We start from the raw sequence: 13,858 nt of genomic DNA on the forward strand, positions 1-13,858 counted from the left end.
GGGAGAACGGAAGGGGAAGAGGGTCTTGGCAGGGGAAGGGCTTTGATGTCACTCAGTTTTGTTCTGCAGACCTCGAGGAAGTAAAGAGGGATTCAGCCATGGTAAATGTAAAATCCAGTTGCTTGTACTGAACTCCAGTGAACCCGTTCAGGCCAACCAGACAGAGTCGTATCTTTTAAGCGTGCTTCACATTAGTGAAGGAAGTCACCTTACTGTGTCATGCTAAACTAAGTGTATTCTGTCAAGTGGAGGTATGTACAGACCTTGCGGAGACTTCCATTTATCTAATGATTTGTAATGAATTACCAGAGGGTACACTGGCACTCGTTTGGATGATGATGGAGAAGATACCTCACGCTGAGATTCATTAGACTCTGCAGATAAACTCTTCAGTTCCTCTTTATCTTCTAGGACTTAACCATGTGAGCGATGCTGCCTGGCGAAGCAGGCACAAAGTATTCTCTGTATAACACCCAGACTCCAGGGGGCTGTTTTGGGGCCAGTATTTGTCTGGATGTCACTCAAAGTAGATTCAGATATTGTATTTATCATTATGTTCTGGGTCCCCTATGGGTTGATGTTTGCCTCTATCTCTGTGGTTAGAATGTGGATTTTCCTTAATATATTTGGCTAAGGGTGTATTGTAATAATGTTAATGCTAATTACTTGATATTTCATACTATCTGATGGGGAGATACTTTTAAAAAAATGTATTTTGAAATGTTTTCTTTCTGTTTGCTCAATGTATGGTATTGCATTATGTTAATACCAATAAAATTATATATATATAGATATATATATTTCCCTTTTATAAAGAAGTAAATTATGCTTTTTTGCCTCACAAGCAGGAAATGTGCAGTGAATAAAATTACATCATTCTGCCTTACAGCAGGTGACAAAGCTTATAATAGTTTTAATATTCTTTTTTTGAAAATAAAAAGTATAGTATGACATAAACTAGTTGGAAATTCATCAAAATGCATGTTTTGTGTTTCTGCTCAATGGGACTGTCACAAATCAGCCTAAATATTTAGCAGTGTTGTTTTGGCATCTTTAATTTTTTCCAATCAAAAACATACACTGTATTGCTATTACTGATTACAGAACTGTACTGTCATAAATTTTTGCCTGTTGGCCAAATAGACAAACCCACTGAGTTTTTATGACTCTCTTGTCTGTAGGAATTGATTTTTAAATTTAATTTAGTGCTCTTTCCAACGCTTGGCAAAGGCAGAATTTATTTTTTATATAAGGTTGCCTTTGAAGTACCTGCCTCTGCCAGGGCTGATCAATCACTGCTAAGTACATAAAGACTGTGCAACCTAAAGGATATGTCATTAAAGCCCTGTTGGAATGGCCTGCAACCCCAGCCAGTCCTTTACATTCTGTCATTAAATTCCATAATTAGTTAGAGGTGAAATGCTTTGGAAATGAATTAGAGAAGCAGAAGCAAAGATGTGGCACTAAAATGTCCTTTGGCTGCCATTTGGGGTTACGCCGATGGCTTATTTGCTGCTCGTAGCCAAAGGCCAACATGTATCTGTGCTAATATGAATTAGATCGTCTTCAGCTTCCTCTCTTTCTTTTCCCCACCCTTTCTAACATATTGTATTGAGTATCTTTGTTTTGCAGAGGCATTCAGAAGGGCTGTAATTAGCAGTCCCTGGCATTTAATTGCATACACATTTGTTAAATATTTTTCTGTATGCCTTAAAATAAAGTATAGAAAATGGCAGTAAATGTTTCTTTAATGAAGGCATTTGATTTATTCATGAAGTCAGGATTTTTTGAAGGTGTTATTTTGGGCTTAATAAAGGAAATAAGCCAGCAAATTTTCAGTTTGCCTTTGCGTAACCATTGTCTGTCAGGGCTGACGTTCATTTCCTTTCTCTTGTTTCTTTTGTGTGCAAACACACAAACTTGTGCCCAATGGACGGGGAGCGGACCATTCCGTGATCACTCTCGTGCCAGTTTTGAGACAGAGCTTTGTGTTAGGGTGCATACGCGTTCACAAGTTCATTATGCCATCTGACGACATGAGTAATGTCTAGAAAAGCTGCATGGTATTGCATTTCTCTTGCCACGGTAATAGCTTTTATTCTCAAAGGTACTTTGAACTCTGTGCGGTGCTTACAGACCGTGGTGGTGTGATGGGCATTCAGCAGCTGACAGGGGGTGCTTAATACTTGGCGGTGTCATGCCGTACATAAATAACATGTAAATCAGGGTGCAGATTAATTAGTCTGGAATCTAATCAGTGCAGCTATCATAACATGTGCAATTATAAATCCAATAATAAATCTGAATATCTGAATAAATATGACATCTTCTGGGATAACGTTTTCCGAAGTATTTCAGGCCCTTTCCTAACGGCCTGGGGAAGTGCCTCCCCAACAGACTGCAGTGCACTGCAGAGGTAATTGAGCTGGTTATTAAATTAATCTGGCCCCCACCCACACTAATTTACCATGTTTCTTTCATGTTGAAAGTAGGATTGCAATTCCTAAGTGATGCAAGTGCCTTTGAAAATTTCACTCTGTGTGTTACATTTTGGTATCAATAAGCAAACTCGGGATGTAGCCTGAAGTAGAGTTCATTTTCTCTGTGGGTGTTGCTCACCAGGAATACATACCCCTTCCATTCAGACTTGCTTTCAGCTATCAAGCCCATAAACCTTGACAGGCATTGCTGTTATGCAAGCGTGGCTGTGGCTTGATTCTGACTGGTGAGTAATCTCTCTGGGTCCATGTTGTTTGTCACTTAGCTTTTCACAACTTCGGGTGCTGTAACAGCTTACGTTTGTGAAAAAAAAAAAAAAATTTCCTGAAGGAGTAACTACTTCCATATATCGCTTGCGAGATGTATCCGTAGGGACCTCCTCGTCCTATTTAAAAGTCACAGCATCCCCAGACCTACAGCAGTTTACCCAGCTTGCCTCAGCTCCCGGCTTAACTCATAAATACGTGAAGTTTTTCATTGTTTCTGAACTGCGGGGACTGCGTGGAAGCATACCACCAAAATATAATTGCTCTGTTTATTTCACTTCAACATTGGTAGCTTGTGGTAAAATTAAACAGCACTTCTATCAATGTGTGGTACAGAAGAATGTCAGGATATCCTATTTCATCATGTTAAAATTCTCCCAAAGAGTCACTAAAATCTGTTCAGCAGATGAAGGTTAAACTGATGCCTTTGCAGGCAACTTAATGAGTAGAGTACCGTGCCTAAATACCAAAGGATGCAATTATAACTCTGCTGCCAAAACATTCTGCCACTGATCAGAGTTCCCTGTTACTGTGCAAAGCTTTGGAGTTACTTCGTCTTCATTCTTATGCCCTCTCTGAAATCACAGCCCACCAATATAACCTCATGAAACAGCAGGGCTGGGAGCAAATGAGGAGCTTCTCCTGATGCTCATTCGAGGTGTGTAAGAGCTGTCAAGAGGGAGCATGAACAGTGCGAGCTAATTATTCCCTCTCTCTGTGTTTTCCCTTCTAACTAACATATTAACCCATTTGCTGGCACCTGTACTTCATCGCTGAGTGGATGTTGAAAATGCCTAAATGTTACTGTCAGCACAACAATGCAGGTCTGCAGGGAGAAACCTTGAGGATCGATTTTTTTCTAATGCCGAGTTTAGCATCAGCTGTTTTTAATAAGCAATTCCAGTTGTGTGGAAAGCTGAAGAAAGGTGACTGACGTGGGCATGAGACTTCTAATAAGACCAGCTCAAGTGTCCCCTGAAGCCTGGAGGTTGAACACGCTTCAGCCTGCCAGCTCACAAACTGCAGCTGGAAGGCAGTGGTGGCTCACAAGGCCGTGACAAGGTGTAGGCAGCTTGTCATTCAAGTATCACCAAAAAGGTGACCTCAGAAGAAAAAAAGATTCGCAAGGATCCACTGATCCAAAAAGAAAACCACTAGTGCCATAAATAGTTCCCAAAAAGGATTAGACCTTTGGTGCCACACCAAAGGTTTAGCATCTCTCAGGCCTTACAAAGGCTAGGGTTAGATTTTTTAAAAGCGGTTACGGTACCTAACTGCTTCTGATAGAACGTGACTGTAGTGGAAAATGGCTCAAATACCTTCACAAATCTGCACTATGGAGAAGATTTTTCCACTTAGCTGCATAGTTCGCTTTATTTCAAGAAACCAGTTTATGCTCATGCATGTGAGAGGAGGGGCAGCCTCACGGCATTGGGTGGAAAACTCCAGCATATTGCAGAGCTCTGTTGTGTTGGTGCTTTCAGTGAACACCCTCTTTAGGGAAAATCTTTTTTGCCTGCAGGCTTACTTAATAGGAGAGAATAGAAACCACGTACAACTATCCTGGTAACCCCAAAATACTTCCTCTTTAAAGGAAAGAATGTATAAAATGCAAATTTAATACTGTTTCTCTGATCCTCCAGCCACTGCTGTTTCACCAAACACATGGATCAAAGCTTGTTTTTAAACACTGCTCCTCCCTCCCTCGACTCAAGACTTGGGGAATAATCCTGCACTTTCAGGTACACGGGGCCAGAAAGGATGGAGGATTACACAGATCAGAAAAGGGCAGGCAAAGGGAAGGAATAACAGAGAGGAGGGTTGCAAAGGCCAGGCATTGCACAAGAAGACCCCAGCTTTTCTTCAGCTTGCTTAAACTTTTCTTCACGCGTGGAAAGCATTTATATATATGTATGTGTATATGCGCGTGTATACATATATAAGCACAGGCATACTTATGCACCCAGTCAGGCCTTCATTTGGGCATAACGTGGCATAAAAGATGTCACAGGTTTCTATTTGTGCTTTAACAGGGAAAATCAGCTCTATATTACCCAGAGCAGATGATTAGCAGCTGGCTTCCATGTAGACCTGAACTGCATCTTACTGCACCTCCGGCCTGCTAAACCATACCAGGCTTAAACACACTGTTGCTCCTTCCTGTTCTCAGTAATCAGGGATGTGACTTGTAGCATTTTCCTACCAGGAGCTGACTTTCCATGTCACCGCGGCTCCCCCCATACCTGTGCAGGGGTGACCTCATACGCAGCACACAGCTGTGCAGACACCATCTCCTTGTAAACATTTCATTGATTTCACCATTTTGTTCCTTTTAGCTTGTAGTCTGCGGGAAAAAGAAATACCTAGCTTAGTTTGCCTGCTATCCATCCCAATAGTGTAAAAAATGACTGTAGTTCACGGTTCTTTGCATTATAAGCATTTAGAGATGTCTCCCTCTGGTGCAGATTGAACTCTAATGATTAACCTGAACAGCAGCAAAGGTGGATTTAAGCCTTGCACTGCGAAACAACCACTGCTTCTTTAGAGGATTTCTTTTCTCCCCTTCCCCTCCAACACAGCTAACACCCACATCCACTCTCCTTCCAACCTTCTGCTTTTTCACATTAAATATAGGGAGATGCCCTCTGTCTTTCTCCTAACTGTTACCCAGGGTTTACAAGCCCAGCCAGGTGGTTGGACCCTGTGGCCGCGTTATGTCTGCTGCCTCTGCCTGCCCGTTGGCACACTTGGGCTGGCAGATACCCTGAGCTGGGGCTCGAGAGCTTGCTGCGGGAGGCCTCCCCTCCCCGAGGGATCAGCAGTCTTGTCTGTTGCACTGCCTACCAGTGAAACCATTGCAGGACCAGGCGGGTTTTGATAGACCTGTTAGGCATGGCACAGCCAACAGGCTGTGGCATCGGAAGATCACAAAATGCTTTGTCAGTCCCGGGATTATATCACTTACCAGTTAGCTTGGGGCAGACAAGCTTCTCTATTCCCAGCGTAGATGCAACAGAGTCAAGAAGGCAAAGAAGAAGAAAACAACCTAGGGACTTGTGCATCAGGGCCTGTTTTATCTAGCTTTAGACTGTTTTCCAGAGGCCAGGGATGCTCTCTGTTTTGGTGGAGCATTTACCGACACTCACAGAAAGTCTCTGGGAGGCTTCAGGTAGATGCCTTCCCTGTGCGAAAGGTGAAGCAGAAAGGCATCGCTCTCAAATTGGAAGCAAAGATTTGGGATTTGTAGGGAGGAAATAACATATGGCAGCTCTTTAATAACGTAATTGGTGATGTGTTCTAACAAAATTGCCACCTTAAGAGCCTGAGAAAGCTGAGCTGGGCTGTTTCCCCTGCCAGAGAAAGTGAGCTCACCAAAAGGAATGAAAATGGGAGTTTAAATCTCAGTGGAGCCGGGGGATTTCAGTCTGTTTGCGCCTCGTTCACTCTCTGTCACAGACTTCGCAGCAGCTCAGCTTTCTCAGGATTTGCAGAGAGTGGTAATTTTGTTCAAATGCAGGCTAATTGCCCGTAGAGGAGTGGGCGTGCATGAGAGGAGTTGCAGGGTGAAGGAAAGCACATCACTAAGCTGTAAAGGTAGCAAACAGCAAAGAGGATAGCAGAAAAACACTGAATGCTATCAGGGCAGCAGAGGTGTCCATCAGTCAGGACAAGGAGTCTGAAGACGACAGGATTAGCATGGGTGGCACTAGGAGGCACTGGCAAAGTAAAAAAGGGTGCCAGCACAGTGGGTGCCAAAATTTATGATTAACTGTGTTGTACTATACTTGCATGGGCAGTTATATGCACTTGAAGTCCCCGGTGCAATCACTGGTTCCTCTGGTACCTCACTGAAGGGGGAAAACCATGCAAGCTTTTACAGGGAAATTTGAGTCACAGAAGCGCAGGAGCCTCCACTGAAAATTACTAGAGGTTATTCCATACATCTAGAGCATATTTATGAGAAACGCGTACCTAGAGATTCTCTGTGTCCAGAGGGTGATGCATTAGCCAGCTGGGTTGCAACAGTGACCTTCTGCGTGGCCCTAATTCAGTACCATCTTCCTGAATCATCAGTTTACAGAGGCCAATCTTCTCTTGATCCATGTAAATGCCAATGTTAACTGTTCCTCTCTGCTCACTTTTCACTCAAGTGCCTGATGTTCTTTTTTATTGCTCTCAGGCTCTTGGTTCATAAGAGGGAAATAAGGGAAAGGTGAATAGCCCAACAGAGCCGGGAGGTGGTTACGCTTAGCACATCATGGAGCTCAGGGCATGCTCTTTTCATCAGCAAATGGCAGCGCAGTGTAAGAACTCCCACCAGTTCTTCCTGAATGCCAACAACCCAAACCGTTCCTGACCTCTTAGAGTTTCACCCACCCAGCCACAATCTCCTGCTCCCTCTCCTGAGAAAATGTAAAAGCAGATACAAATATTTACAGCATTTTAAGAAGTGAGGGCAGAGTACAAAAAGTTCAAAAACTCTTCCTTGCGGAAAGCAGAATAATGAAAAATAATAACACGCCATTTACTAGACTGATGTATTCTTTATCTCCTGAATTTAATGCAAATAGCTTTGCATTCACTTGAAGACGCAGCAGAAGCTTCATTGTTACAAAATTCAGTACCTGTGTATTCTTGTATTTGGAAGATACGGTTCTCCATTTAGATCCTGTGTGCTGCAGAGTTTATGCAGCTTTATTTCTGCTACAGAGTTGTTCAGGCTTAGGTGGAGCAGGGGACAAAGTTATTGCTTTGGAGAAGAGACCCTCCTTTTCAGCAGGACGTGGAAACAGCTACCTGACAGTGTGCTCAGGGAAAGACGGAAGCCGGGGAGATGCAACCCATGACTCAGCAGCCAAGTGAGGGTGAAAAACAACCTGCGGTATTGGCTGCTGTTCTGAGGTCATCTGCAAATCCCATTTGGCCATGTCTTCTACTTAAAAAAGGCATTACCTGAGGCCTTATTCTTCCTCAAGGAGACAACCCTGCTGTAATCGCATGACTCCACCAATATAAAAAAAGAAAATATTTTTTAAGCTCAGCTGTATTTCTAATCAAGTACCTCAGATGCTTTATAGTGCCAAGGGTTTCACCAACACCTACAGGAAATCAATCAAAGCCTTTAGCAGAAGGGTGAGGGAGGGGAGATTCGTGTATAATCTCATTCCTGCCTACTGAGAGCCACTGAGAGCAGCAGTACCACCACCTTCAGTGTTTCTCTGGAAAATATTAAGGGCTTGGGATGTGTTAACATGACACCCGCCTCCCTCTCCCCCGCCGTGGGTAGAACAAGGCGGTGCCTTGCCCTGTTTGAGCTCCCTCAGCCTCAGCAGCCGTGAGACATTTAATGGAAGGGACCTGCTGTTTTTCTTCACTGCTCTTTCCTTTATACCAAATCCCATCCCCTTTCCTACACGCCGCTCACCGAGGTCGTGACAGAGCTGGGGGAAGGCACCCCCAGCCGAGTGGAGGGGATGTGCCGATGCATTGCAAAGACCTGCTGTCGGTGCTCTGCTGCCTAGCCCTGCCTGCATCCTGCCCCTGTAGTCCTGTGCCTCTTCCCACGCAGCCTCTGAGCTGTTCCCATTTGGGACGAGAGCAAAAATCCCCTGTTGGCAGGCCCTCTGAGGGCTACGCTCAGCAGCAGCTGCCTGCCTGAGGAGGTAAGCCCTGAGCAGCACCAGCCGGTGCAGACTGCCAGGCTGGCGGCATGGGGAGGGAGGCCAGCGCAAGCCCCCAGCCCGGCGTTTGAACCCACATGGGCGATGCTGCCTTACGGGCTCATTAAAAGCACTTGTCATTAAGGACTGAGCCTCGGGGTTGAACCCAAATGTTGTCCTCCTCCACGGAGGGGACCTTTCCTGTTCCAGGAAGATGCGAATTCTCAGTGGCAAGCCTGGATGTGGTGGCCATGGCTGGTCCAGGCTGTAGATCACCCTAGCAAAGTAAATTCAGATGACACGGAGTCAAAGCACTGGCTTGCTTCTTCAGCAGACTGTCCCGGTACTCATCCCCTGAGGGTATATTGTGGTAATGCTCCTGGGGAAAAGAGACCTGAAGAAAGATCTTTTTTGCTTTGCATAACAAGGAATAAGAGAAAGAGAGAAACAGACATAAAATAATCCCTTGTCAGGTCGAGGTGGGGAGGTTTTTGCCTTTGCCCTTTAGCAAATCACTCCCATTCCCCAGCTGTCAGACTGGTGGACCTCAGTGTTCAGCAATATGAACTGATAGAGAGATCCCAAACATCTGATCTTCTTGCTACATGGACATTCTAAGAAAGCATAAAAATCAAGACCGCAGGGGATTTTAACCAATCGTTAAGTATTCAGCTACTGAATGTTTTGCCCTTTAACACGTTAGATGTTTTAATAAGAAAGAAATCGATGAGCAAGAGAAATGCATCTCATTTCTGGTTTTCTTTAAGCTCTGCCGCTCCTTACAATGATGAACCTAGCTCTCCAAGCAGGGTAGCACACAATGGGAGGATTTAGGGAGCTCTGTACAGACCCACAACACCTCCATCAATAACAGGCCTCGAACCCTTCTTCACTTTCATATCTCTAAAAAAAATGAGTGCTTTAAAAACAACTACCCCCTAAAAAAGGCAAAGGAATAAACTGATTAAAGATATAGCTAGATGAGTTGCTAAATGCAAAATTCTTTGATTGTGTAAAGATCTATACAAATGCAAACACTTTTTGTGATGGGGTGTGGAGATTGGGGTCTCTGGATTTCTTGCTTGAGCCTGAGGTGAGCAGTTGCCATACCGCATAGTACAGGCTTGAATGTGAGGTGGCCTCGGGTAGCTCCTTGTGGGCTAGGAATGTCACGTCTAAACACTAGCTGTGCTTCCTGTTGGCGCTCAATTAAAAAAAAAACCTCTAGACACCTGAGGAGACTGGGGTGCACTACTTACGGGTACTTCAGCACATGCTGAACTTCCCGCCAGTGGAGATGGCTCTGTCTTGGTGCAGGGTCAGTCACAGGATAAAATTAACGCTTGAAATCAAGCAGCTGTAGCCTTCCTACAAGAGCTTTCATGAAAGCATCCTGAGGACACAGGCACCTTGGGCCAGGAAAACATACACTGTGAACGCCAAGACTGGGTGGGAGGGTCCCCAGGGCTCTGGAGACAACTGGGAGGCTGTGCACAGGCGGTCGCCGGCTGCTGTGTGCACCGGTGTGTCAGCATGTGAGGGCAGCAGGGACGGAGCTGCCTGCCCTGCCGGCTGGCGGCTCCTCCAGGGCTGCCCTGGCTTCTCCTGGTCAGCACTCAGCTAATCCTGGCACTTCACTGGCACTTCCCAAGTTTCTACAGAGTCATCAGTTTCTTCTGGGGGAAATGGTGTGAGAGAAGTTGAAATGTTTTGATGCTTTCTAAATTAAGCATTTCAAATGCGTATATCAGAGTAACATTTCATCCCCAACCTTTGCTTGATTTTGTTTTTAGAGAAGGAAAATCTTTCTTTTTTTTTTATTTTTCCCCTCTAAAATGCTCCCAGTAACAGTCAGGACGAGTATTTTAAAAACCTATAATAAATACATAAAAAACCTATCATGCAAACAGATGTTTTGGTTTACCGTGCTGCTGGGTAGGCTGACATGAATGAGCTCTTATGTCCAGTCCTTCCGGTAGTAGCAGAGTGAAAAAACACCACAAGTGATAGCATTACTGACTATTGAACATCACCCTTGAGTATCAAAAATAAAAGACAAAAAGAAGTGGACTTTTCTAGGAAGGAAAATGACATGTCATGCCAAGGCCACCATCATAAACGTAATCTGCAATGCCATATTAGCACTCTTGGGCTGAGATCTGATCCCTCATCCCCTTCCTCAGCAGGATGTCTCCAGGGCTTCCTTTCCTTGTAATAACGAAGTCACCCGCATATTTAACGTTAATACTAGAGATGTGATTTCTGACAGTATGTCACTGTAATATTACTGCACCTTGCACTATTTATCTTTTTTTTTCTTCGTTCTTTGTGGGTCAAGACTTTACATTGTTGAAAGTTTTTCTCCCTTTCTGCTGAAGGCAATAGTTACCGAGAAGGAGCAGTTGTGGTTGCAGAACCTTTTTTCTGGAACTTAGCAGCTGTGGGGCGGTCTCCTTATGGTCTAGTTAAACCTGTTAAACATTTTGCAAAGGTTTTTGATAGATCTTTGTACAATCATGTTAATGATACATTGTTCCTTTCTCTATTTTTTCCTCCTCTTTTTTTTTTTCCCCCTTTTTCTCATTACAGTTGAAACTGTAGAGGAAAAAACAGCAGACTCCTTGCAAGACTTGTACAGAGCCTTGGAGCAGGCCAGCCTGTCTCCTTTAGGAGAACACCGGATTTCCACTAAGCTGGAGTATAAGAAATCTTTTATAAAGAGATGTAGCGATCCAGTAGTCAATGAAAAGCTGCACCAGCTGCGAATTCTGAAAAGCACTTTAAAGGTGAGATAAAAGCGGGAGGAAAAAAGGGAGGAAAAATCCTGCCCTGGGGTTGGATCAGACTGCATTGTGTTCAGAGATTAATTGGGCACAGCTGGAGCCCAGGCAGAACCTAGTGTGCAAAACAAGCAAGGAAGACGTGGTGAAACGCTGTTCATAAAGCAGAGAAAAACGTGCCTTGGGAGAGCAGTCGAAGTGAGGGGATCAGTTTTTATTTCTGTGCAGATAAAATCTCAGTCAGCTGCTCCTCCTCTAGCTAGTTTAACAGAATTTGACACCAAATTATCAGAGCAGACCTTAATCCCTTTTTTGTCCCTGAACATTTTCATTTCGAACCGCACGCACTCTGTAATTGCCGAAGTCTAAAGTTAAGCAAAGCCAGCCTTTCAGAAGGGAGCAGTACCTTTTACAACACTTGATTATTTGCCGATTGCTGAGCTTGTCCAGGAGAAAACCGTGTGCTTGCTTTCTTCATAAACTGATAAGATCATTGTATTTAATTAGTAGGATTGATTAAATAAATAGATAGTGGTAATGATAGATTTGAAGATTTTTGTGGTTATTCTAAACGCACCAGAGCTCATTTAGGCTCCCTGTCAGCTTCTTTGTTTGTTACAGCAGTTTCAGTTCTGTCCTGATAGAGATTTCGGCAAACAATATGCTGGATTTCCCCAGGGACCCTGTTAACCATATTAAATTACCACATTTTAAGTCACTAGATAATTGTACAGTGAATTTTGTAACAGCTTTCATCAAAGAGGGCTTTATCAACATTAATTAATTTAGTTTTCCATCACCTAGAGAAGCATTTAAGCAATATTATTTTCATGCTGTGGGGCTCCCATCCTGAAAACATCTTACGCATGCTTAACTTTCTGCACTGTATCATCTCATTGAAGGCAACTACTACTTGTAGTATTATCTGGGTCTGTGAATCTTTACAGGATTGGAGGCTGGCAGAAAAAGTCCAGATACGTGGGCTTTCCACATGCCTTCTACAGCATGAGAAACTGAAACAAAACCTCAGTACTCTCAGACATGTCAGGGTGGCAGGAGGTTCACACTGTATCTGTGCTTTTGTGCCACGGTGGGATCGCTCGTACCAAAACTGTGGTTCGGTATGGCTTGCTGCCAGGCTTGATTATCTTCCTTGTTAGCATTTATTGACACCTGAGCTACATTATACCAATGGCTTCCTACAAATGCAACCGCTTTCCTCGAGGGAGTTCCAAAAACAGTGCATCCCCTTGACCAGGCTGGTGCTCGTTTTCATGCTTCTCTGGGACTTCTTTCTTTTGCACAGCAAACACAATTTGATCATTCTCTGTCTGTGAGCCATGTTTTCTAAACCTGCCACCATTCTTGTTTGGACCTTGATTAGTATATATCATTCTTAAAGTACATGACACAAATAATTGAAAACGCAAGGGCAGCAAGTACCAAAGACAGACAATTGCTGTTTCTTGCGTACAGCAACGGTGTGGAGTGACACGTGCCTGTTTTGCAATGGCATCGTGGTGGCCCATGACAAGTTTCCGGCTCTGTTGTAGCCCAGAGCTCCACCTCTGCCTACTACTGCTTGTCGTGGCTACTGCCGTTACCTAATTGCTTATTCTTGCTTTTTACCAGAGCCTTTGATTTCTCCTTCCTGAATGCAGCCAATTGCACGGGCCTGTTGGAGTCGGTGTTCTGAACATTCCTTGAATTTATCCAAATTATTAGTAGCCTGAGGCAGCCCTCCAAATTCCTTTTCGCTCTTGTTGCCCATAGGCTTTCTGTTCCGTCATCTAAGTCCTTAATGAAAGACCCTCTACTCTCCTTCCTGTGACACAACACAAAACCATTCTCCTGCCAGCGCGTATGAGCTACCTGGCCCAAAGTGTGGGTACCAGCCACAATCTGCCAGAAGCAGGTTATGGTAGTTCAGGCAGAGATATGGTAATCAGGAGTTCCCATGGTTTCATTTCTACTGGTCATTCTCACCTTGCACCTCCGTTTCTGAAGATGAGTATCCTAGCACACAGCATTAATTAGCTACTGTTAGCAAAGCATGAAAATTGCCTTTCACCGTACTGCTTATGGGTGGCATCTCTGCAACACCGCAGGCGGCTACGGGTTTATCAGTGCCTCGCTCTGACCCGTACCAGCTGCCTGTCATCTCTTGATAAACTAATCACTGGCCAGTGATTATGATACAGCCACATCCCCTGCCTCGATGATGGGTAAGGAGATACCAGCAGCTCTGTTAGATTTTACCCATTTCTGCTTTCTTTTTGCCACTGCAGTGGTAGGAGGAGGTTGCAGCCAGCCAGCCCATCACATACACTGGATCTTTAATGACGATGAGTTATCATTAACATGGGGGTCCTTGCACAAGCTTTTGCAATGTAGCGCTCAGATGTCCCCATGACAAGCTTGGCAAAAAAGGCTTAGCTCTGCTGGCGGGCGAGAGGCCATCTGTCTGCATCCCACGCACCCACGCAGTATTTCTCATGCTGATCAAGAAGAGCAAACAGATGGCACTTCGTCGTGTGAAACCCATCCTGAGAAATGCAAGCAACTAATAGTAAACAGTACAGGGCTTGCTTTTTCTTGAGCTGAACAAGGGGCGAGGAGGGGGAGTAGGGACTGTTTCTGATGATTCTGGACA

At 44.3% G+C, this 13,858-nt stretch overlaps 1 protein-coding gene across 5 annotated transcripts in view; it reads left to right on the forward strand.

The window, feature by feature from the left end:
* Positions 1 to 13,858, forward strand: part of CNKSR2 (connector enhancer of kinase suppressor of Ras 2) — a 225,384-nt gene that overhangs the window by 208,825 nt on the left and 2,701 nt on the right. For all 5 annotated transcript variants that reach the window (XM_075096786.1, XM_075096804.1, XM_075096795.1 and 2 more), the window contains one exon: positions 11,015 to 11,211. In XM_075096786.1, coding sequence (XP_074952887.1) covers positions 11,015 to 11,211 — 197 coding nt within the window. The remainder of the gene's footprint in view (positions 1 to 11,014; positions 11,212 to 13,858) is intronic.

The sequence above is a fragment of the Phalacrocorax aristotelis genome, chromosome 1 (genome assembly GCF_949628215.1).
Source record: "Phalacrocorax aristotelis chromosome 1, bGulAri2.1, whole genome shotgun sequence".
Taxonomy (NCBI): domain Eukaryota; kingdom Metazoa; phylum Chordata; class Aves; order Suliformes; family Phalacrocoracidae; genus Phalacrocorax; species Phalacrocorax aristotelis.